Source organism: Orbicella faveolata, unplaced genomic scaffold (genome assembly GCF_042242905.1).
Source record: "Orbicella faveolata isolate gen_17 unplaced genomic scaffold, um_ofav_v1 contig_47, whole genome shotgun sequence".
Lineage (NCBI taxonomy): Eukaryota > Metazoa > Cnidaria > Anthozoa > Scleractinia > Merulinidae > Orbicella > Orbicella faveolata.
The window spans coordinates 2,002,501-2,025,985 of record NW_028301577.1 but is presented as its reverse complement, the minus strand read 5'-3'; the positions used below and the strand labels follow the sequence as shown (position 1 = coordinate 2,025,985).

General features: G+C 40.1%; 3 protein-coding genes across 4 annotated transcripts in view; 2 read left to right on the top strand and 1 right to left on the bottom strand.

The window, feature by feature from the left end:
* Positions 1-463: 463 nt before the first annotated feature.
* LOC110056849 (organic cation transporter protein-like) lies at positions 464-9,282 on the bottom strand. Its single transcript, XM_020763406.2, has 9 exons — positions 8,530-9,282; positions 6,836-6,982; positions 5,839-6,119; positions 4,781-5,026; positions 4,188-4,322; positions 3,310-3,395; positions 2,633-2,741; positions 2,164-2,236; positions 464-1,920 (listed from the first exon to the last, which is right to left on the bottom strand). Exons 1-9 carry the CDS (start codon positions 8,845-8,847, stop codon positions 1,621-1,623), a joined length of 1,695 nt encoding a protein of 564 aa, XP_020619065.1. The 5' UTR covers positions 8,848-9,282; the 3' UTR covers positions 464-1,620.
* A 555-nt stretch (positions 9,283-9,837) lies between these two features.
* On the top strand, positions 9,838-16,518 carry LOC110056797 (translation initiation factor eIF2B subunit alpha-like). 2 transcript variants are annotated; one of them, XM_089279313.1, is made up of 10 exons: positions 9,838-9,900; positions 9,974-10,075; positions 11,425-11,564; positions 11,872-11,908; positions 12,002-12,081; positions 12,697-12,809; positions 13,264-13,332; positions 14,081-14,156; positions 15,374-15,499; positions 16,026-16,518. In XM_089279313.1, exons 1-10 carry the CDS (start codon positions 9,888-9,890, stop codon positions 16,164-16,166), a joined length of 897 nt encoding a protein of 298 aa, XP_089135439.1. In that variant the 5' UTR covers positions 9,838-9,887; the 3' UTR covers positions 16,167-16,518. The 2 variants fall into 2 exon arrangements, with proteins under 2 accessions (XP_089135439.1, XP_089135438.1); XM_089279312.1 differs by lacking the exons at positions 9,838-9,900; positions 9,974-10,075 and having other exon boundaries at positions 10,220-11,564.
* A 737-nt stretch (positions 16,519-17,255) lies between these two features.
* The window catches only part of LOC110056781 (collagen alpha-4(VI) chain-like), a 24,515-nt gene continuing 18,285 nt past the window's right edge, over positions 17,256-23,485 (top strand). The window contains exons 1-9 of the mRNA XM_089279311.1: positions 17,256-17,617; positions 17,966-18,046; positions 19,969-20,126; positions 20,439-20,981; positions 21,150-21,395; positions 22,129-22,168; positions 22,619-22,830; positions 23,246-23,272; positions 23,456-23,485. The exon at positions 23,456-23,485 is cut by the window's right edge and continues 135 nt beyond it. Coding sequence (XP_089135437.1) covers positions 19,994-20,126; positions 20,439-20,981; positions 21,150-21,395; positions 22,129-22,168; positions 22,619-22,830; positions 23,246-23,272; positions 23,456-23,485 — 1,231 coding nt within the window. The 5' untranslated portion in view covers positions 17,256-17,617; positions 17,966-18,046; positions 19,969-19,993. The remainder of the gene's footprint in view (positions 17,618-17,965; positions 18,047-19,968; positions 20,127-20,438; positions 20,982-21,149; positions 21,396-22,128; positions 22,169-22,618; positions 22,831-23,245; positions 23,273-23,455) is intronic.

The window sequence follows — 23,485 nt, the reverse complement described above, 5'->3', positions numbered from 1 at the left end:
AAGTTGGTCAAAAGCAGGATGCGCGTAAGGCAGTCTCCGCTACTCTTTCAGTCTTAAAATGAAGTGGGGCTATATTTCAACCTGGAAGCTCGAGACTGAGCGTTCAAATATTTTTCTTCTTTTCATTTCACTGAAATCCAACGCCATCATGACTTAGTTTAGAGTCCCCGGTGCGCGTGAGGCGGTCTCCGCTACTCTTTTAGTCTTAAAATGAAGTAGTCTATCTCAAAAGGTTGAAAATTGATCGCCAAAACAAGAGGCTAGATCACCTGGGAAGCATATGTTGTATGCTCCCATTTTCACAATTCGTGTCCTGTACGTCATTTTGATTCTCCGGTAACTCTGATCTTCGCACGCAATTTCATATTTGGCACCCAGTCTTATATTTCAGCCCGGGCTGAAATGCGTCCCATTATTACAGCAAATGCGAACTACTTTCGACACTCAAGTAAAAAACAAACTATTGACCAGTAGTCCAATTTTTTTTAATAAGCCATCAGTTACATCACATAACTAAAGCAGCTAAACTTGGATATACTTATATTTTACCTTCTAGTTAAACACCTTCAAAAGGAATAACATAAAAATGGCCCTAATAAGTTCACAATGTCAGATATGCTTAGAAATCATTTTGAATGAGATGCAAACTTTGATAATAATGTCAAGCCAGTTGTAGACTTAAAAGTTTCCTGTTTTAGCAGTCATCATAATGAATACTTGAGATCAGTACTCATATACACTTAAGCTGTATTTTGGAAATCTCTTGCGTCAGGTAAGACATTCAAAGACAGAAGTCCAGGACTGACTAGATTGCAGTTTTCCGTACATCAAAGTTGCAATCATTAACTGAAGAGTAATATAAAATACAAAGGCTCTTCTTGTGGCCGTCTGCATCTTCAGCTTTACGTTCCCTTTCTATAATCGCGCTTTTTTTTTTGGAAGATTCATGATGTCAAATATTGTAAGATAGCTAAAAACTAAGGCTAGGCTCAGACGACCATTGATCGGGTGTCAGCAAACAGAAACTGACTGCTTCGGTAACCACTCACGTCAGTGTTGAGATAATTCCTACAGTAGTAGAGTAATGCAAGTGGAGGACATTACAAATCGTTAAGAAGAGGGATCAAAATATTTGAAATCAAGAGGTTATATCCATCACTTTTTTTTTACATTGAAACTGATACTGTTGAAAAAGCCGTTAGAAAAGTAAAACTGTGATTAAGTCAACGTTACCTACTTATCAGATTGCTCTTGAATAAGGCTCGAATAAAAAAAAAAATAATAAGTGAGACCATTTTAACATGTACAGGCCCTTCAATCCATGAAAAGGTATGAAAAAGAAATCGTGCATGCGACTGAATTGATGAGGCCGTAATAAGTGGTATGCCTCAGTGTCAATGGCAATATTCTTCTTCATACACTGTTAGCAACTGGAGTTAAAATAGTAACACTGTCACTTTTATTTGGAATAACTCCAGCGTTTAAAATTAAGTTCATGGGAACTTTGAATTTTAAGATTCCAGTAAGAAGTGAACGCGATTCCTTGTTAAAACGATAGCTAATCAGTTGACCATTGCAAGGAAACTTCTCCTGTCACTGTTGAATTTCCTACATGCTGACCTAAACAACAGTGTCATATTTACTTTCATGGGCTGGCGCCTCTTTCAGTATCGGACTCGGCTCAGCCTCGTCTCCATCTTCCCTGTCCATCAAACCAACGCTCCCATCTTCCTTTGCAGTATGGTAACGCTTACAGCAGTAGATTTTGTAGTCTTCTCTCCAGGCCTCTGCTTGTTCAACGGTCTGGGCCATGGGGCTGTAGCGCGTCTCTGGAAGCCAGAGGGCCATGATGCCCGCGACAATTCCGAAAACGCCAAATATGACTAGCGGAAGCGTTTTGCTCATATTGGGAAGATCAGCCTGAGGAAATAGTGTTATAAAATAACATAACTAGGATAAAATAAAATAGAAAAAACACTTAATACATTGGTAGAATGATACACACAAACACTTGGTGTTCTCAGTCCTGAAGAAAGTGTGAGAGAAGGTTGGTGACAAGTTTAGATACAAACAGGAGGCCTTTTGTTGATGCTATGCTAAACAACTTCATTGTTTCCTGTCAGACTACTAAGATCAAAGAAATAAGTAATTAATGATACAGACCAGTAAGACAATGTATGGTGTTACAATACTGCCAAAACGAGCCATCATAGAACATACACCAATCCCAGTGTTCCTATAACGAAAACAAGAAAACAGCAACAACAACAATAAATAAGCATATCTGGGTAATAAACCAAGCTCGTTTGGTCAAGATGGCTGGGTATTGGCCAAGTTCTGGTTTTGCGTCTTGATCACACAAAAAACACGAGGCTAATATCCAGACATCTAGCAATATAACCGTTTCAGTTTAAAATACATCTGCCCACTTCCCCGTTGGCCCTTAACGGGGTGAAAATCAGAGAAAAGAACGGCTTATGAGGGTTTAAACTTTGTCGAGACGCAGCTTAAGAAAATTGTCCTTTTACTCTGAATGAATTTAAATCTTAGGCAAAATACAAATTAGGAACGTGACTTTTTTAAACCTAGTCTAGTTCTGGTGATTCCACCTTACTGCTGTACCATAACTCACCTGATTATTGTAGGATAAAGTTCCACAGTGAACACGTAAATCCCCAGGAAGGTCGCCAAGATGCAAGCTTTACCAACAACAGCTAGGATCGTGATTATGACCTGATACTCTGCGAGGAAACAAAAGGGGATTGCTTAGATTCTTGCATCTTGCGTAGAACGAATCTCATTCACATTTGGTTTGGTTTTGCATTACAAGGCTTCACGGGTTTAAAATCAGCTTTCACCACGTTGTCGTCTAATCAGAATTGAAACGAAAAGTCCTTTTCCCGCGCTTTGCGCCAGCTACACGTAGTTACTTCGAGTTTAAATTGGTTCATTGGGATGTCTGTGTGATTGGACACTACATTGAAAACTGCTCTGTTAAACTGAGAAAATCGTTCTCACCTTCACTCCAGACTAAGAGAATTTGCATCAACAGGCTCTGAATATTGTTTGTTTCGATGTTATTTCTGAAATCTGGTTTTAAATAAAAACACTATCTTGGGGAGACGTAAGAATAGTTAACCATTTTCCTTAACCCTGTGTCACTCAGCTGCTTGACGCATTGTGATAATGTGTGTAGTTGGTAAGATTGTTGTTTGCAAGCATAAAGTTAGCCTGCATAACGCGTTCCGAGAGTTCCTGAGTGTTGGATAAGGATATCTTGATAAGGATACGTATTTTTGGATTACTGACCATCATCAGAAGGAACAGCCAGCGCCAACATTTCTGCGACACCTCCAGTGATCATGAAGGTAGCGTACGGGATACGACGGCCAAATCTTAAAAGAGAACACAATATTTCAACCAATTCCCATACAAAACTATCGTTAACTTAACATTGTATTACTACCCGGGAGGCTGTTATAGTCGGCTAATTTAATAGACCGTAAATATTGGTTGACTCAATGGGCTATCACAAGCTATCGGTATAAACCAAAACTGGGACAGAGCCCCTGTGGGGAGCCTGTAGAGATATTGCAGAGGAACTGGAAACTATAATCAATGGTTAATAGACCAATTTCGATATATTAAAATTCAGCCTGAAACAATAGACCTCAGCACGAGGCTCCGGGGAATAAACTCCACAAACTCTGTAGTTATTCCCCGGAGCCTCGAGCTGAAGTGTATTGTTTTAGGCTGAATTTGAATATATCGAAATTGGTCTATTCCCTGTATGAGACGCACCCGCAGGGAATTATGGTAGTCACGGTTGTATTCATCAAAACAAATATCCAGTCCAAGACGATAAAAATTCCCTGCAGGCGCGTATCATACGGGGAATTAACGTGCTTAAGTTTATTTATGACGAAAAAAAGCCGTGAAACGTCAAAATCATTAACAGGTGATTCAGGGGTTTCAGAAGATGTCGCCACCTCTTGTTTACAGACATGAAAACACGATACACACGTAAATCACAACTGACAATGAAGTTGAAAGTGACTCCCTCCTTATGATGCATTGACAGAAACCCTTTCTCTGTATTTCAGAGTTTACCAGTGACTATTAACCGTTGAACACAGTAACATAACCAAAGCAATAATTCAATGAAAGATTGATAATTTTAAAAATACCTTGACATGAAAAACCAGAGAAGCAAAGCCCCCGGAATTTCTACAATACACAGGATGAAGAAGTTCAGGTACATGTCTCCCGCCAAATTCCCAACGTTCAAATTAATTCCAAAGTAAACTAAGGCGTTCACGAACCTACAATAAAAACAGTCGAGACTTGGAAAGGTTATCAATTACAATTATTTTATCACGAGTACCAGAAATTCTGTCCACGTTAATGCATTTTCCTGTGAAAACGCGTGTTTTTGACGTACGTTTTTGTCTATTGTCCACACTAATACGATAGAAAACGCATATCATTTTCATCGAAAACGCATTAAAAACGCGCGCTATCCAGAGTAGAGTTCTATCGTAATGGTGTTGACTGGCAGCGTTACGTTCGAAAACGCCGACGTCGCGTCGCGTGCTCAAATGCGGGGTGCTAGGATGCTTTACCCATGGCCAGCTGCTGACGTTGATCCAAACTTCTGATGTTTTTTCGGCGCAAAACGCAACATGGAAGACGCGTCGTTTCGAAAACGTGGACGGGACTTCAGTAACTCACCGTTTCTCATGCAACAATTTGTTGTATTAATTACAAAGCACCAACTTACCAGTTAAATCCGCAGATTATAGTTCTTTTCCTGAGCTTCGAAGTTCTCACCATGTCCAGAATACCATAAGTTTTCCTGTTTTCTTTGCGATTTCGAACTTCTTCCTTTTTGAATTCCTGTATTGCGTGTTTCAGCTGAGTGGATTCAATAGTAACCCGATTTCTCCGGGCATATTTCATAAGCAGCTCGTGAGCCTCGTCCAGACGATCTTTAGCAATCAACCAGCGAGGAGACTCAGGTATCAAGCTTCAAACAAAATATACACTTGCTTTAAAGAAGAAATTCAGCATATTCTTTTGTTAGAGTTTTAACATTGTTAGTCTTTTATTGATCACGTCAAGACTTCCTAGTTGCGTGTGCTAGGATTTGAACACTGAACGACAAGCGAGTTCTTGGGAAAATAGAATAGGGATTTCAAGTGAAACATCTAGTACCACTAGTAACGTCAATTGCTTGTCTTCAAATTCATTTTGACCTAGCTTTTATACTCTGGACGAATACTCCGATCCGTAATTTATCTAATATTTTAATCGTCGAAATACCGAAAATATAGAATTTTTGTCGATCAGGCCTTTTTTTTCAGAGTCCTTGTGTACTGTTTATTGATAAGAATCGCGAAAAAGATCTGTCAGCAGCAGGTTCAGCGAGAAGGTTATAAGAGTAGGAACAGGCCACTTCTGTTATTGCCTTGGCAACTAACCATTTTAGCATAAATCTACTAGCGTTCTATCACGAATGCTGTTCGCTGATTGGCTGCGCTACTCACTATCTATTCTGTTGTATATAATGAGTAGCCTAGCAGTGTGCGCTTGTTATGAATATAAGGGCCGCTTCTTTGCGTTTTCAAAGTGTCTGTGAGGAGGATTTAGATAAAGTTTTGAACGACCAATAGATTTATACTAAAACGATTAGATTATTAACTATCTCGCGAAAGAAATCTCGAGCTCATAATCTAATTGTTTAATAGAATGAGGATAGGGTTTACTGAAAAGGAAAAGCATCCAAAATAATCTCCAGGCAAGGAGCATTATCCAATCAAGGAAAGAAAAAGTACTTACCACCAACAGAGCAGCAATGGCGCACCAGGTATAGACACAGCCAGCATTAGATATCTCCAATCACGTATGAAATAACCCAGTAGAGACAGGGTCGAAAAACCAATACTAACAAAGATGTTATTAACTATTCCTGCGGCAGTCCGCGAGTTGATGTGAATGATCTCCATGCAATAGACAAATCGAACGAGAAGACAGCCCGCCGTGGCCACACCAGCTCCGAAACGGAACAACGAAAACAAGGAAAGGCAATCCGATACAGCCGACACTGTTCCACAAACCGCCTGAAAAATAACACAATGCATGATAGTAAAGATTCTTTCGGGATTTAGTAGTTCTTTAACACTGCTAGAGTGAAACTACAAATAAGATTCAATCCGTGCTAACCATGCATGCGCTGCAACCAGAGTACCCGCAGAAACCCTTTTCCAGAACAACGAAGCTCGAGCGCAAGAAAACAGCAGCAAGGCTAGCCTGAACTGACATGAGGCCTCATTCTCTTACCAGCTCCCCTCGCCCCTAATTAGCCTGGTTTCACTTAAGTGCACTCCACTTCGATTATTAAGCTCTCTCCACTAATAGACAGCACCCAAATATGACATTCAGCAACTGTTTAGAGGGTCTATCAACTATCATAACGAGCATAACAAGAAGAGACCTATCTATCCCTGAGCTCATTGCGTGCTCGTTAGCTATGGTTAAGAGTTAAAATGGTGTATGCAATCTCAAAACTGGTCGAAATACAAAATATACTAAGTTTTCCCTGATCAGCTAGTCAGTGCCTAAAAAACACATAAAGACAAACAAACAATGGAAAAACAAAAGTGAACGTACTACTCAGTAGCCAGAAAAAAATATGACTGATGCAATTTCCATGGTTAATTCTAAAAAAAAAATTCTATTCCTGGGTATCACGGGTGTTTATGGTGACTACAACCGGCAAAAACCGGCGTGCACCAATGACTGAGGCAAGTGCCTCGGTGTGGAAGTTGTTACTCACCATGAAAAATATACTGAGGAAAACACTGATCTTTCGACCAAAGTGATCTGACAGGGTACTAATGGCCACTGAGCCCACCAACAGACCCGCCATGTAAATTGACTGCGTCATGGCCTTCAAAGGTTTTCTGCTGCATATCAGATCCCACTAGGATGAGTAACAGGTAGAAAAGAATATAATTATATGAGTTGGTGGAACGATACTCGGGTCGTGACTGACAGAATAACTAGGTCTTTACTAAATGGCATCTCAAACGTAAAAGGGGCCAGGTTGGGTGGACGAAATCACTACCCAGTGTCCACTGGGCAAGGAGAGGTGATCAAAAGTTTTTCTGTTCTTGCGTGACTGTCAAAGGAGCGATGTTTTTTTTGGCGGGGCAGGGGTTAGTTGGTATTTCACTTTCAAAAGTGTTCAAAATCTTGCTTCTTCCAAACCTCTTTTATCTCCTAATATTGTAGATATTTGGCTACATGCATACGCTTGCAAAGCCAACGAAAAATGACTGTTTGTGGTTTTTGACTCTGCAATATAGAGGAAGTTGGGAAGTTAGGTTACGCAGGAATTCCCTGCTATCAATTGAAAAGTAACCTTATTAAGATTAATCTCATATACAGTCCTCGCGTGACAGTACCCTGCGAGACAGAGATTCCCTTCTCTTTCTACTCGGTGAGAGACGAGAGGTAATCTACGTGACAGCAAACGCAACAAGGAAATGAATCGATAAGGAAACGCTGTTTGCCACAGAACGAATGATCTAAGATCCTGATACGACGCATCTCAAAACTATCTTCCTGCATGAAATGAAAATTTGTGTCACACGACTTAAGAACTGAAAAGTTTCTAAAGCATTTAACGGCCTCAAGTTCGTTGAAAGAAGTTGTTAATGATTGGTGGACCAGCGGTCAGGCTGCTTAGGACTTGTTGCTAGATCGCTGCGTTCGTTCTCTACGCCTTCCTCTGTCTCCTCACCTCCTTCTTCCTTTACTACACCTTACTTCTTACCCCACTGACTTTTCATTAGTGTGCCTTGATGCAACGGGCCTAGCTGAGGAAGTGGTTTCCATAGCAACCGTCCAAACAACTACCCCTTCGGACGGACCCCCGAATTCGCTACATGGACCAGACCACTTTGCACTGATCCCAAACCGCCTCGCATTTAGTTCACGTAAAGCAAACATCAATAGACCTCAATAAGTCAAATGAGTCATCAATCACGCGTGAATCGATAGCTCTTTCAAGTATACGCCGGAAAAGCATTACCATTAACAAGCTAACCTGAGCGTTATTCAGGCTGAACGGTAGCCTAAACTGCTATTTACCCTAAATCGGAACGAATGGCTGAACGAAACGCTATTCTGGTTAACCGGTGTGCAGTTTGAACTATGACTCATCGACTCTCTACTCACAGACTCATTTGACTTACAAAACAGGGGACCTCAACTCAACCACAACTGAAACGGGAAATGGTAACTCGATCTGCACCGTCGATAATAATTAGTCACAAATCCTTGCGGTATCCTAGAAATGTGGTCTGATATCGAGTTTACAACTTTCAAAGTAACTTTCAGGTTATTATACTAAACCAACATCGAGCATATATTAAAGAAGAATTGAAATCTAGTATTCATTAAAATCCATTGTTTCAGTGATCAGTATGGAAATTGAAAGACAATGTTTTATAGTATCATCCTTACTTCGGTTACAGCGCTCGTCATCCCAGCTTGGAATTCGTACTTGACGCAGTTGGGACAGCAGTTTGTAGTTTCTGAACAAGTGGCGTTGTTGGGAGATGAAAAGGAAACACACGAATACTTCGGAGTGGCGCCGTAGAAAACTTGAACGAGTTGCTGTAAGCCGATCGGTAGGGACATGACACACATGAATGCATACAGGGCGAATGTATAACGACCAAAGCCTCCAACCATGTCCAAAATATCGTCAAATTCGTGCGATTTCCTCGATTTTGGCCTCTCTATTCCCAACTCTGTAGGATCTTCTTTCGCAGCCGACATTTTAAAACTCTTTTGTTATGACAACTCAAAATAATGATTCTCAGCTCCCCCGCCGTCCTTGGAAAGCAGTGATAGGTTTTCTCAGGTTCGTGTACACAGCTCAACTATTCAATCCAAATGTATTAGATATATGCAAATAACACTGACCTGACCTTCAACAGACGATCAGTTACAACGAAGAAGTCTCTTGACGCGACAAGCCGGATAATGATGTCACGCGGACAAATCTGCTGTCGTCACAAGGCAAGAAGAAGAAGAAGTAGAAAGAAAAGATTGAAGAAAGAAAGGAAACAGGGAAAAAGGTAGTGGAGAGAGAAGAACGGTAGATGGAATAAAGCGAGAAGGAAGAGGAAGAAAGCATAAAGGCCAGGTGAGAAGAAACTGATAAGGACGATGATAGGAAAGGAGAAAGGAACAAATTCAGTAGAGAGCTAAAAAAGGAATGAAGGAGGAAGAAGAAAGAAAGGAGTACGAAAGCAAACAAAACTGGAGCTACAATGTTCATTGTCTTCACTTTCCCACCAGACTCCAACCATGCGATTTTGCAATTGATTTCGTGGCTCCTTAGGGATTGGTGTACAGTCCTAGTCTGTGTGTTATACGAAGTAGACACTAGTTTGAGTGATCGCGTACGAGAGCTTAAAAATAAAGAAGCGAAGACGACTCCCTCTCCATCATACTCTGCAAGTCACTAGTAATGTAAGTCAGTAAAATCAGTACCAAAGTATATCGTAAAAGCGCCTTATCCTCAGCTCAGTCCTCTCGCACTACCATGGGCAGGTATTGCCGCAATAATCCACGAAACTCGCCGTTTCATGAACTCGGGTGGGCCGCATGAAAAAATTTCCTTATTTTCTCTCCCTCCTAACAGGAATACGGTCAAAAAAGAATTCTCTACGCCCAAGCTATCATGGGTAGCATGTGAAAGACAACGTCAATGCGTGACAACATGATCCCAAGGGAGCCCATCCAGGGGGAGGGAAATTGTAGTGAGCCATCGAGCTTTCCAGCGGTATACCTCTTAAAGAAAACGAAACAAGATGGAGAACGAAGGTCAGCTGGCTGACGATTGTTTGCAGTCAAATGAGTTAGTGTTGCTCACTATTCATTTGTTTTGTATTCTCAGAGGCTCTAGCGTTCTTTAAAAAGTGCATGGTTGACGATCCGGGCATGTCGACGGCTGTAGCCGCTATACAAACGCTGCTGGAATTCATGAATCAAAATGGGGGTAAGCTTGCTGTTCTGAAAAGAAAACAGCACTCGTGACCAGCAGATCAGGGCACACAGAAACTGCCCGTTACATATATAGAAGATATTACATGGCGGCGCGAAGATACTAATTTTTATTTTCGAGTGGTAAGAACAATATTTTATGAACGAGGATAGGGAGGGTAAAATATCATTTCATATCTTCAAGCTAACGTGTATTCCGGGGGGGGGGGTTACTGCCATATATGGGCTATATAGGTATGTGCCGCTGTGAAGGGTATAGTTTTCAAGCAGTTTACTCTAGCATAGGTTATATGAATCAGAGCGTTTGGGTCTAGAATAGGGTATCATTTTTTATAAAACTGACCAGTTGGTTGAAGATTTGATCTAAACTATGGAAACCAGGAATTGTCCCCCAAAAATATAAAACAATGAAATCGGCAAGTTTAAATTTTTGTAACTCAGCCTCAACATCATTGATAGATGACTATCATAATACACTACTGGATATTAGTAACTGTCAAAAATCGGGATTCAGACGGAAATCGGTGGTTTTAATACTAGTTACTCTAGTGTAGGGTAGCAAAATTTAGCTGAACTAGTTCTAGTATAGGCTAACGGTTCCAGGGTCCCAGCAGCACATGCCCACCCAAAAATTCCTAAAGTACCCCCCCCCCCCAGGCATGTAATGTTCTTTTTATTAAGCTTTATATGTAGACCAACTGACTGTTTGCACAAACAATCATGAAAAAGAAGGTAATGTTATCATCAATATTCTCACTAGCGAGGAGATGGAAAATATTTTACCCTTAAACCTGCACTGGCAAATTCTATATCAGTATGGTAAGAGAACCAAGAGAGTAATCCTCCATATAATCTTTATTCACAAGAAAATCCCTCCCTAGGTAGTTATTTTTAAGATCATTAAATTTTGTGGTTTCGGAAATCTCAGGAAGGTCTGAAATAGCCAATCCTGTGGCATGAATTTGCTCAGATGAACAGTCTAAGCGGCTTTACACCCATTTTCATCCTCTATGAAAACATCTACGCCACATGGCTGGTAACATTATTCATGGAAGAATTAGGTACCATGTCTAAAACTGACTTTATGGAGGGATAACTGTTGGAATAAGGCCTACAGGGGGATTAACTCTCGTACCCTTCATCATCTCATGGCAGATGTTATGGTCATAGCGTATTTCTTATATCTAGTTACCTTATTTCTAGTAATGGCTGGTGTTTGCTCAAACAGAGTGATCATAATAGATGCTATGCTTATAGCAAAAGGTATCAATGTCAGGTCCTTGTTATTGAAAGGGCAGATAATACTCTTCACCAGATTATTTATTTTTTCATTTATATTTATAGCTGAAACATTGTCTGAGCTGAGGGAGAATCTGAAAGAAGTGATTGAAGTGCTAACCAGAACAGAAGGTTCTGTTACTTCAATATCATCTGGTTGTGAACTGTTTCTCAGATTTATAACACTTGCCTCTCTGGACAACCCAGTATGTCGTAACTGTTTAAGCTGCATGCATATCAAACTTGTTATCTTTTAGCAATATACATGTATTTATATCATTCTGGAATGTTGGTGGTGTAGTAGAATGTAGCCTTACTATCATCTTGTGCAAAGAACAAGTTTTGGGGTTTTATTATTTAGCAAGAAATATAATCATTCATTGTTTACTTGATAGAGGTTCTTAGTAAAAAATCCTACAAATTTGGTCAAAGTCATGTGCCATGATAACAAAATATTGTAAGAATTTGTTATAATTGTTACACTGAAAGTGAGTATGTTTCTTTTCATTACAGGACTTTCAAGAATGCAAGAGAGTGCTGGTTGAGAGAGGTAGGGGCCACCAATATTGTTTCATATTTCCTGACTTTTCTTTAAAGTATTCAGTTATGTTACAACCATCTGGATTCTTTTTATTTTGATCAGGGCAGTTGTACCTCAAGAGAGCAGCCTCAGCCAGACAGAAAATTGCCAAACTTTGTGACTCATTTATTAAGGATGGAGCAGTAAGTATAACGTACTTTGTCTTGGTTTTAAATGTTATTACATTTTTCTCCCCTGTTATAATACTAGATCTTCACTGAGTTACACTGGCATATTTCTTTTAAAGTTCCAATTCAGAGTTTTGAATTCTTGAGAATGCTTGGAAATCTGCACTGTGGTTTTCCGGACTAAAACAAAGTCCTATGAATTTTTCCAGGTTGCAAAGATTGCTTCATTGCTAAGTTAAATCCTTCTCATCTTGTCGCATTTAATGTTACTTTTTTGCTCGCTAAAATGTTTGATTGCAGAATCTCAAGAACTCCCCTCATCCAACCCTCAGACATTTCTGTTGTGTGCTTCATTTCGTCATGGTTGCTGTGCATTAAAGTGCATGATGATTACAGTTTGGGGCACATGCTTTTCGGGTTTATTAGAATTGCAAAATGACCCATAATATACAGCCTGGAAATGACAATGATAGTTTGGAAAAACATTTTTTAAAAATGGCTTGGTCACATAGATGTGAGTGGACCATCTTATCCTCCCCAAAGCTGCAAGAGAAACAAATATATCTATAAAACTTTTGATTCCAAGATCAAATGTAATTATTCTTAACTCTTTTCTTAATTTTTTTTCAGACAATTCTTACCCACTCCCGATCAAGGGTTGTGTTTGAAATTCTTAAAAGGGCCACTGAGCAAAAGAAACGTTTGAATGTTTTTGTCACAGAATCAGCTCCTGACAGATCAGGGTAAGTTATGGATCAAGGTTCAGATTTTAGTTGTGTGTAGCACACAAGAAACATTTCTTTAAAATACGTCAGTAAATTCTGTGTTTGGGCATGACAGATGTGGGACAGGTTTTCTAGGATTGATAGAGAGCTTATCTCTATGGACATGAACACTGAAATAGCTCATGTTACAAAAGGTATGGACCAGGTAAAAGTGAAATAAGTGTCGTGGGTAGAAAAAAATCATGTCATCCAGGTCAATTGGTTGATTGATTATGTTGTGTATAATTTTTTTGTATGATATTGTAGTGTATAGTTAGATTTTGGCATTGTGTCACTAATGCCTTCATACTGTGCCATTTTACTGGTTAGCAGGGAGAAATGAAAAACACTTTTGTTTTGTGATATGTTTAATACATATATATAACATCAATATCAATATTAGTATGATTTGATAATTGACTTTCTCCCTCAGCTGTGTAATGCATGATCAGTTGAAGCAGTTTGGAATTCCCTCCACAGTCATATTGGACTCAGCAGTTGGGTAGGGAGCATTTATTAAAAACAGTTAAAATGAGGAAGACTTGAAATGAAACCACACTAACTTAGCTCTCAGGTGGAGGGGGTGGGGGACACCAAGGTCAGAACTCCCTACTTCCTGTACCCTGATTTCCTGCTTCCTGTACCTTTATCTCCTGACTCCCACCCTTTACCATCTTGCTCCTGCCCCCTAGCCATTTTGCTGCGCAATTTTTAGTTGGGAGTAAGTCTGTGTTTCAGCCTGAGCACAAATTTTGGTTTCCTCCTTTGCTCAGCAGAAGTCTCAGAAGATGCTAAATGCAAGTCAAATAACATTTTGGGTTCTTGTTTTTGAAGTAGTCTAACATTAATAAACGACAAAAATTAGCATTTTGCATTTCTCTCCCACTTCCCGCCCTCTTAGAACTCTGGCTTTCTGGTCTTTCCTGTCCTGCCTCCCATACCCCTCCTGCTCCCTATTCTCCCCAGTTCTCCTCTGTCTCCCCCAACTCTTAGCGGCCCTGGTAAGATTGCTAGAGTGCAAATTTGATTATTTTGCTACCTTTTAGCTTTATTGTAGTTGCAGCTCCCTAGGTAGAGCAACAGAAGATCTCATTTGCAGGGGACTTGCCATTCACCAAATCTTTTTGTAACACTGGTGTCTTGAATGCCATGTCACAAAAGTTTTCATTTGTTGAAGGTTCAGTTTTTCTCTTCTACAGTGTATGTACTACCGTTTTCTAACTGAAACTTTGAAACCATTTTGGTTTCAGTTACATGATGGAAAAAGTTGATTTGGTCCTAGTTGGGGCAGAAGGAGTTGTAGAGAGTGGTGGAATCATTAATAAAGTGAGTAATACTGGTATTGCTTGTTAACTTTTTCCCCTCATAAATTGTGGTTGGTAATAGGCCATTTTACAGTTACCTGGCCTATAAATTCAAGTGAGACTGGAGGTGACCTTGCTTTGATACAGACCTCTCTGCTTTTTTTGATATAAATGCCACCTAGTTAGCATTATAACGACTTGATTTACACAACAAAAGCAATGAGGTCTGTATCAAAACAAGGTCACCTCCAGCCTTGCTGCCATTCCGAGGCCAGGCCACTGAGCAGACAACTGTAAAATGGTCTTTTCTACATCTGGGCTAATACAGGAACTTGCAGCAGCTGTATTCTGGTTTCTGTAGTATGAAGCCACCAATAGTTTTGGTTTACCCTGTAGATGGTATGTTACTCTTTCACAATTTACACCCCAGCATTCTGTCAGGTTGCCCTTACAGTGTGCTGTTACCCATTTACATTGTACATATATTTGCATTTTATATTCCTTGGTGGAGAGAGGCACTGTGAGAGTAAAATGTCTTGTCTAAGATTGAACACCACACCATGACAACTGCCAGCACTTGAGCCCGGACAGCTCAGTCCCTTCTCAGAAATCAGCGTGCTTGTCAGCCTTGTAATTTTAACTGCAACAGGCATTAGAAATTCATGTCTGACGTAAATTGGAGCAACCTTAGCTGACCAACAAAAGATGAGAAAGCAACCACTTTCATAGCTTTGAACAACAGCAGGTTTACCACGGTCAGGGAAAATAAGATTTTATTCTGCAACTCCAGGGAAAAATCAGGGAGTTTGTATTAAGTCAGGAAATTTCTAAATCCCTGTTCAAAGTCAGTGAAAAGTCAGGGAATTGTATCGTAAGGTTGCCACAAATTATTTTATTAGATGTTTTTGTACAGACAAGGCAATTTTGTTTTAAAAATTATCTGAGCCATTCTTATTTTTGTAGATTCATGGCCAGAATAATCATCCTGACAGTCAGTGAAAATTGCTTTACAGTCAGTGAAAAGTCAGGGTTTTTTTTCTGCTCCGGTGGATGGCAACCCTGAACAGAGTAAAGCCTTGATAGTGACTATGTTGCAAGTGGAAGTCGTGTTTTTGTGTGTTGTAAAGATGAAGCTGACTTATAATCAAGTAAAATCAAGTTTTTTCTACTGTAATTAAATACCGGCCGATAAAACACCTATGATTTGTTAGGAGTGTAATATTGCAGTGTTTCAATCAGGTTGGTACATATCAGATGGCTGTCATGACCAAAGCTGTAAACAAACCATTCTATGTTGTGGCAGAGAGTTTTAAGTTTGTTCGATTGTATCCACTTAACCAGGAAGACGTGCCGAATCGTTTCAAGGTGTGTTTACCTCTTCAGATTATAGTTATTAATTTATGTTTTCCTGTAGCATGGTAACTTTCAGATAACGAAGGATTTTAAAATAAAGAAGTGCTCGCTTTCGTTGATACGGCCAGTTCGTTATTACTGCCACTTTATTTTGGCCCACACAAATGCTGAGTCAGTCTTTTCCCTGCTTAAAAGTCTTTTTCTTGCTTTAATATGGCCATCCTCTCCCATTCAATACGATCAGATTAATTGATCTGACGGCTGGTTTGATTACCTAAATCCCTGATACTGTGATAATTTTATACTAATTCTGTAGGAAAACGCCAAAATTTACTTAGAGGGTACAAGAATTGTTTAATAACTCACAATTCGACTTTTTTTTTTGCGCCGTAAAAGAACGGAATAATTATTAGCTACGTTTGGCGAAGGTCATCATTAATGCTTTCAAACCAATTTTAGCACCAAGAAGCCGATTTCTAATCTTTGATTTCCTCTTGAATTCGTTAATTAATTATGCCTTGTGGTTTTGTTGCTTTAGTACTCAGGAAGCTCGTCCTGTGTAGATGGTCATCCTGTGGTGGATTACACTCCCCCGTCCTACATTACTCTGCTGTTCACAGATCTCGGAGTCCTGACACCTTCTGCTGTAAGCGATGAACTTATTAAACTCTATTTATGACCAGTCGTACCGTCCTCGAAAAAACCTGGCACCGGAAAAGATGAGTAGAATGAAGGAATGAAAGCTTCAGTTCAATTCAACTGATTACCGCGGCCGTTACTTAGTAACAATGCTGACCACAGGATCTCATTGTGGGCTCATCTTGTTGACTGGCTTCACAAGTGTGTACACGGTTGGCCTTCATGTGCAACAAAGGCAAGACCGACTGAAACTAAAGAGACATGAATTGTAATGCTCACGATGTTCAAGAACTTTAGAGTTGTTTGTAAATGGAAATATTAACTATACGACTAATCCTGCCTTTATTAGACTATCCTCGATTGCAAATAAAGAACAAAATTTGCGAATGAAAGCGTTTACTCCTCACATTTTTTCCGTATCATTTTCTTGTGTCATGTTTTGAACTTGTTTTAATTTCCGATCCCTTTTAATGATATCCAAGGTTAAAAATTAAACAACGGCTTAGTTGCAGTGGATAACGGCATGTCTCCCCTTCCTTAAAGGTGTAGATATGGCCATGCAACTGTGTGTGTAACTATGGTCCCCGATGAATTCTGACAAATTGTTTCGTTGTGTGCCCCTACATTTAGGCAAACATATGAGACTAAATACACTACAGACTGCTGGTTAGTGTAGTTTTTCACCATACGTCACGGCAGCCATATTGGTGTACCAAACTAGTTCTGTGTGTTAAGCCTGATTCTCAGACGGTCCTGGTCTGAGACGGTCTTGGCCATCTGAGAATCAGGCTAGTGGGAGTTGAATTCTTTTCTTAAGTTAACACATTCTTTTGCCCCAGGAAATTTGCATGGCGGCTGGCCGCGTGAGTGAAAACGCTCCATTGGACGTGCTGTTCAAGCGCGCGCGGGAGAGACTTGGAAAATGTAGTTTACTCTAGACCACTCTTGTTATGCCTCTCATTGCCAGGGGGAAAATGACTACAGACCAACTGCTGGGGCAACCTGTCGGAATGCTGGAGGGGATGTGAGAGAGAGAGAGAGAGAGAGAGAGAGAGAGAGAGAGAGAGAGAGAGAGAGAGAGAGAGAGAGAGAGAGAGAGAGAGAGAGAGAGAGAGAGAGAGAGAGAAGGGGGAGGGGTGGGGGGGGGGTAACCTGCGATAGACTCTGCTTGCATTCAAGGGACATGAACATGATGAAGTACCAATACTCTTGGACGCTTCATGGTACAGACAGCTGAGAGTTACGAGCCGGCAATGATAAACAAATCTGACACCTCGGTCCATTGGGCTGGAACCGAAACTTTAATATAATATACAATTATTTCGAGAAACCTCTTATTTTTTGTCATTTATTTTTTGGTCGCCTGAGGCTTTAAGAGGTACTTGACCTCATAGCCAGCTAGACTGGTTCATATGCTGGTGATCTTTAACAAACAGGATAAACTCAATGCTTTCATCGAGGACTTCGCCGCTTACATTGTTTTTTGTTGGGGTAAGTTCAAGGGGAAAGATGTTACAAAATAATGCAAGTGTGAGTGATACTGATAGCGTCAAACGAGAGAAATGTGTCATGTTTATTGCCCTCAAAACAGCTTTAGAATATCAAACCAATACAAACGGGCAAATCTTTAGAAATAAGATCCTTTATTTACTTCCGAACTAGAGATGTTTGTCAGTGGATAAGACAATATATCTCCATGTGAATTGAATTCTCTTCTTACGACTATTATGGCACTAAAAACAAGATTTATCCAATCATTTATTTCAGTAATAATTTAACGGTAGTAGAATATATGAGATCATTGAAGTAAGTTAGGAAGTGCTTGTGTTTTAATCATAGAGGCGTCAGTTGTCGGGGTATTCACTCATTACACCCATGCTACCCATGTCAGGAAATAGAAACTGAAAACGTGCATTCAAGGTAAGGAAGAGAAAAATCTAGGATAGCTAATATTTCTTTGAAATGGTAGTTCCTTTACTAAAGGATTCAATACACATCTGAAGAAAAAAGGTCTTGAATTTGGCACAAAGTTCTTTGTACAGGTGGTAACATGTTATGGTTATAGGTCAAGGGAAAGCTGAAGTGAAGTTGAAGTTGAAGAGAGAGTTGAAGTTGTTTAATTCTGTTCTAGTGTCAGTTTAGCACGAGATTGTACTTATCGCTGTCTACTCATTGATTGACTTTCAACTTGAAGGGTTACACGGACAAATGATCAATTAAGCACGCCTTATTTAGAATCTAGAGCACTCTGGGGCCGTTTGATGCATGAGACCAAAAAGCCGTATTGACAGGCAAAAAAGGCAACTTTGTTTTGTCACAAAGTAACGTGAAACCTTTTTCCAAGTTTAAACGTTCCAGTTCCTATCACTTAAGCTTCTACCTATGCATGGCAGCTTTTCGATGCATGAAGTTAGTTAAGACTCCTCTAGCGGTGAAGATCATTTTATTGCCGTAGTCTGAAAGAGATGCATTCCAGTTATTATTTCAAGAAAATTTAACTTGCAAGTTATAGTGTTTTTATGCTACCCAACGTTATCAAATAAATGTTCCAGTCTGTAATGTCATCGTGAATAACACAAGCTGATTTTTTGTTGGATAACAGTCTACCCTTAAATGGAGAGACTACCTCGCTTGAAGAATGCTACGAAGATAAATTGACAAGTTTGACAATCTACAATTCGTTCCATTTTACGTAGAATTGGCGCGATAGATTTTGGTTCATCATAATTTCAAATCATAGCTTTGTTTTTTCGGTGTAGTCATTTTGATGAAAGGGTCGACATAATTTTGTTATCCCCTTGATGCGGTGATCACACCGGACCGCATACCGACTGCAGGACATCTTAACCCAATGGGGTCGACTGGTGTATTCAGTGCTATTTGTTGCACTGGTTATTTGTGCATTTTAAAGTTAGATCTCGCTTTGTTTACAACTAGAAAGTATTTCAGTGTTCTCTCATAAACCCATTCCGATCGGTTGAATTGTTTATTCGTCAATATCCACGGCTCATGAGTTTCAATTCCATTTTGTCTCCTGCTGTTACCACCGGGGGTCCTAACAACAGGAGAGAGAAATGATGCAGTCTTATGTGAATGGCATCTTACTGAGAAAATCACCGAACCGTGGAATGGGCTGAATTTTGTACAGCGACCACTCCCACTTTCTTTTGCTGACCCGCCCACAACATTTATTCGCTACACTTCTTTCCCTTTTCTTTAGTCTGGATTCGAATCTTGTATCACCTATGTTACAGAGCATTTAGTGAATGTGTTCCAAGACTTGCCTTGCGCAAGTCGAACTCTATCAAGAGCTTCAAAAGGGGCCCTAAAACATACCTTTTTAAACTATTCGTGGAGACTGAGCTACTCATTGTTTTTGTAGACATTGTTAACATTTTCGACCTGTATTAAGTTTTTAAACCTTGTTTCTTTTTGATATAGATTTTATTACTGACTGTATAGTTTTATTCGTTGTAAAGCACTATGAACGTAGAAATGGCGCTATATAAATAAAGTTATTATTATTATTATTATTATTATTATTATTATCGCTGCACTTCGTTTACACGAAGGAATGTGGGCGGGTCAGCAAAACAAAGTGGGAGTGGTCGCTATTCACAAATTCGAGCCCATGGCTGCGCCACGGTTCACTGGTTTTCGTAGTAAACCCAGCGGGTGTACCCGTGTGGTTCGTGGTTAATAACCAGGGTAGCGTCCAGTTTTACAGCCGTGTTCTGAAACGGGCGAAGGTGGTTGCAGAAAAACACGCCGTATTTATGTCATGTTTCTTTCTCCAGTCGAGCAAAAACAAATCTGACAAAAATCATATCTCTATTTAATAGGTACGTGGTGCTGTGTAAAATAGAGATGCGGTGGGATAAGTTATGGCTCCTGTTGAGTTTAGTATTGGTTGTCATGGCTGTTGGCGCCATTGGAAGGACTAAGAAAAATCATCGACACTTACTGATAAGAAAGCTTGCCACCGGCGGCAAAAGATCGGGTAAGTGATAGAAAATGTCTTGATACCATGTTAATTGGTCTTAATTGAACAAAACAAAACGAACAAATTATTACATACGTTGCACAGTCAGTCAGTAGGTCAGTCAGCCAGTCAGTCAGTCAAACAGACAGACAGACTGACAGTGAGTCAGCGAGTCAGTCAGTGAGTCAGTCAGCCAGTCACTCAGAGGGACTTGGAAAATTTGTGGCACCAGTATCCTAATATTTAAAGGTGCTTTACAATGTCTGATTATATAAAGGTACATGTATTTTATTTCTCCAAATGAGGTACAATGATCTTTTTTATTTGCAGGTGGTTTGCCCTGGTGGACCAGCCGTCGCATGAAAGCTCTTAGAAAAGCACAGGCTGGTCGTCGTTCTCCATATCCATACACGAACCCGTATCCAGCATACGCTCCGTCCCCTTCCCCAGCATCGCCGTCTTTTTACCCCTCGGCCTATCCTTCTCCGTCTTACGGCTTATCGCAGTACTCTGATTATCCGTCTTCTTTGTATTCTTCGTACTCCTCGCCGCCCTCGTACCCAGCCTCTCCATCTTACTACTCGGCTCCTTACCCCGGGTCGGCACCATACCCCTCATCATACCCTTCAAACATACAAACCCAGCAATTGTCTTATTCACCCTCCTCTTCCTCAAGTTCTTACACCAGTGATCAGTACCAGCAGATGTCATATCCATACCAAGTCACATCAAATGAAGCTGGATCCATGGCCAATTCAGCAGCGTCATTGATGGTCCCGGGATCTGCCTTAAAACCAAGCTATGACGCCAAAAAGCCGAAACCTAAACCTACTCCTCCAGACAGAACAGAAAAGTTCGAGATCAAAGGAAGATGTAAGCATTTTGACTAATTATAGTATAACGTTTACTTTTGTCCATTTAATTTGAAATGTTACTTTCCACTGTTTGAGTGATATACCTGTAAATGAGTTGTAACGCCTGTAAATTTGTTGCAGTTTAGATGAGTATTGTAATCCTGCAATTTACCTTTTTATGACGCAGTTTTTAAAAGCATCGGTTGCTGGGCAGATTCTCCTAAAAACCGTGCTATGGAGAGTCTGGAGGGCAGGCATTCCCATCTCAAACAACATGACTACAGGATAAGAATTAACGCTCTGATGAAATGCGCCGAGGCAGCAGATGAACAAGACTTGAAGTTGTTTGCACTGCAGAACGGTGGACAGTGTTTTGGAGGAAAAAATGACGAGAACACTTATCGGAAGCATGGGCCGAGCGCGGAATGTCAAGGTAACAACTTTGTGATCCTATGACCGTCACGGTACGAGTAACATGGGACAGTATTTAAAGGCGCTAAGTCACGGTTTACGCATCTCGAAAAGTTTAGCTCAAATTTTTCAAGTTCGTTGTTTGTAATCCGTGTCAATCTTCTCCATCTTTAACCATACTTGTTCCTTTATGGCTTATATTATCTCTTTGGTGTTTTTATCTCAATAAACTACTATTTTCAGGTTTCCTTCAATCATTTCCTTCAATCCAGGTAATTCTGTATGCAACAAAAATAACTCAAACTACCGTGAGTGAGCTCATTTAAATAAATGTCATCAGAGTCAGCCCAGAACGATGATCGTGATACCTGGACAATGACTTCAATGCGATAAACTTACTCAATAAACTAATCCACAGTCGAAACTAAAACATTCAGGCATGCACTGCCAAGCGAGAAAACAAGTGAGTTAGCTAATCTCGACTGATATTGCCGGGTTAACGCTCCTGATAGGACAAGCGGCAAACTCGCTCGGCCGCTGACCCGTTGGATTGCCCAGCAAATGATTAATCAAACATTTAATCACACGCGCTGGCCAGAATCCATCAAAAATCGTTTTAACTACTAGAACGATTTTGATAAGTATTATCGATTCCTAACTGCAGGAAACAAATCAAAACAAATTTTATTGGTTTTTTTCCCCAAATATTCTACGTACTTGTGACTGGAAATTCTCTTTTTTTTTCTGCATTCTAGGCGATGGCGAGGGAGGGCCTTGGAGCAACGAGGTGTATAGGTAGGACAAAAAACGATGACAAAAGACACACAATGCTGCACTTGTAATTAACCGAAATAATGGTTATATTATGCGAGAAGTATTCAGCGCGTAAATTGGGCTAAATAAAAACTAAGTTAGCTATTTCTTAAAAATGTACTAAGGTAATTTACCTAGCAATAATAAAAGAGATAGCTTAAAGCTCCCTGTTACACTTACAGTGATATAATTAACTGTAAGGTGAAGCCAAAGTGGTCCCTGCCGCCTGTCCTTATCCTGACATCTGTAACATGAAGTGGCTAAAAGCATGATTTCTTGTTCTTTCGTGGAATGCATTGTGAGAATAGAGTATCCAACACGATGAACTGTACCATTAGGTCACCAGAGCTGCCGCCGTTTTAGAGTACTTCTGTTACAAATGTTTCGAGGCACATTCTCAGTATTAAACTAGTTATCTTATGCATGACACAGCTTCTTGGATGAGGATGATCAGCCACTGGTGAAACCACCACCGATATTAGACAGCAAAAATGGATCCAGCAATGGCTCAAATACAATATGTCCAAACCCCTGCGCAAGTAATTCATCCTCGCAACCTGCAAATCCCGGATGCATTTCTCCGCAGCCTGGTGCTGGCCAAATCTGTGGTGCGGGATGTTCAATTCAAATGCCTGGTTGCCAAGGTAAGTTTTCAAAGGCGTTATTTTGCGTTACTAAAGTTACAATTATCGATCGTTCTCAGGATGCCTGTTAGTTAATGTCGTTCCTTGTAGTTTCTATACATATTTCTATGGTTGACTGGTAATTTAATACATGCAATTAATGGTTTAAGCACCCAGACTGTATGCTGGACTAAGAAGCTAGCACTCTGGCGAGGTAAATTGACCTCTAAAACGACTTAGTAACTATAGCTAACTATAGAGAACTTTACAAAAGCTTGCAATGTATCAGAAACGACTGTCGTGATTAAAATGTATCGGTATAGGCGAGAAAAGTAGGCAAAAAAGTGCAAAATTAGGGAGAACTGTGTTAAACTGAGAACAGTCATGTCTCCGGCACTCATACTTAGACGATAATATATTGCTGGTTCTCTTGCAGTCAATAGTGCTAATGGAACATCAAATGGTGAGTTGAAAATTTATGACAATAGATTGTACACTGCTTTCGAATGGTCTAATACACGTTACCCGCAAGTACAAATAAACGTCCAATAAACAAAGAAACTATAGGAGCTTGGCCAAAAGTATCCACAGTGTGATCAAATGCCATGATCATGATAGAGATCTGTCTTATCTTATTTCAATTAAGGAACAGGGACACCATCGAATACTAACCAAA

Excerpts from the sequence above, each read along its gene's own strand:
- LOC110056849 (XM_020763406.2), bottom strand. The coding sequence starts at position 8,847 with ATGTCGGCTGCGAAAGAAGATCCTACAGAGTTGGGAATAGAGAGGCCA. Across the intron at positions 4,323-4,780 it reads ATAATCTGCGGATTTAACTG|GTTCGTGAACGCCTTAGTTT; the intron begins GTAAGTTGGTGC and ends TTTTTATTGTAG. Across the intron at positions 1,921-2,163 it reads CACCATACATTGTCTTACTG|GCTGATCTTCCCAATATGAG; the intron begins GTCTGTATCATT and ends CTATTTCCTCAG.
- LOC110056797 (XM_089279312.1), top strand. The coding sequence starts at position 11,229 with ATGGCAGATGTTATGGTCATAGCGTATTTCTTATATCTAGTTACCTTA. Across the intron at positions 11,565-11,871 it reads TTGCCTCTCTGGACAACCCA|GACTTTCAAGAATGCAAGAG; the intron begins GTATGTCGTAAC and ends TTTTCATTACAG. Across the intron at positions 13,333-14,080 it reads ATATTGGACTCAGCAGTTGG|TTACATGATGGAAAAAGTTG; the intron begins GTAGGGAGCATT and ends TTTTGGTTTCAG.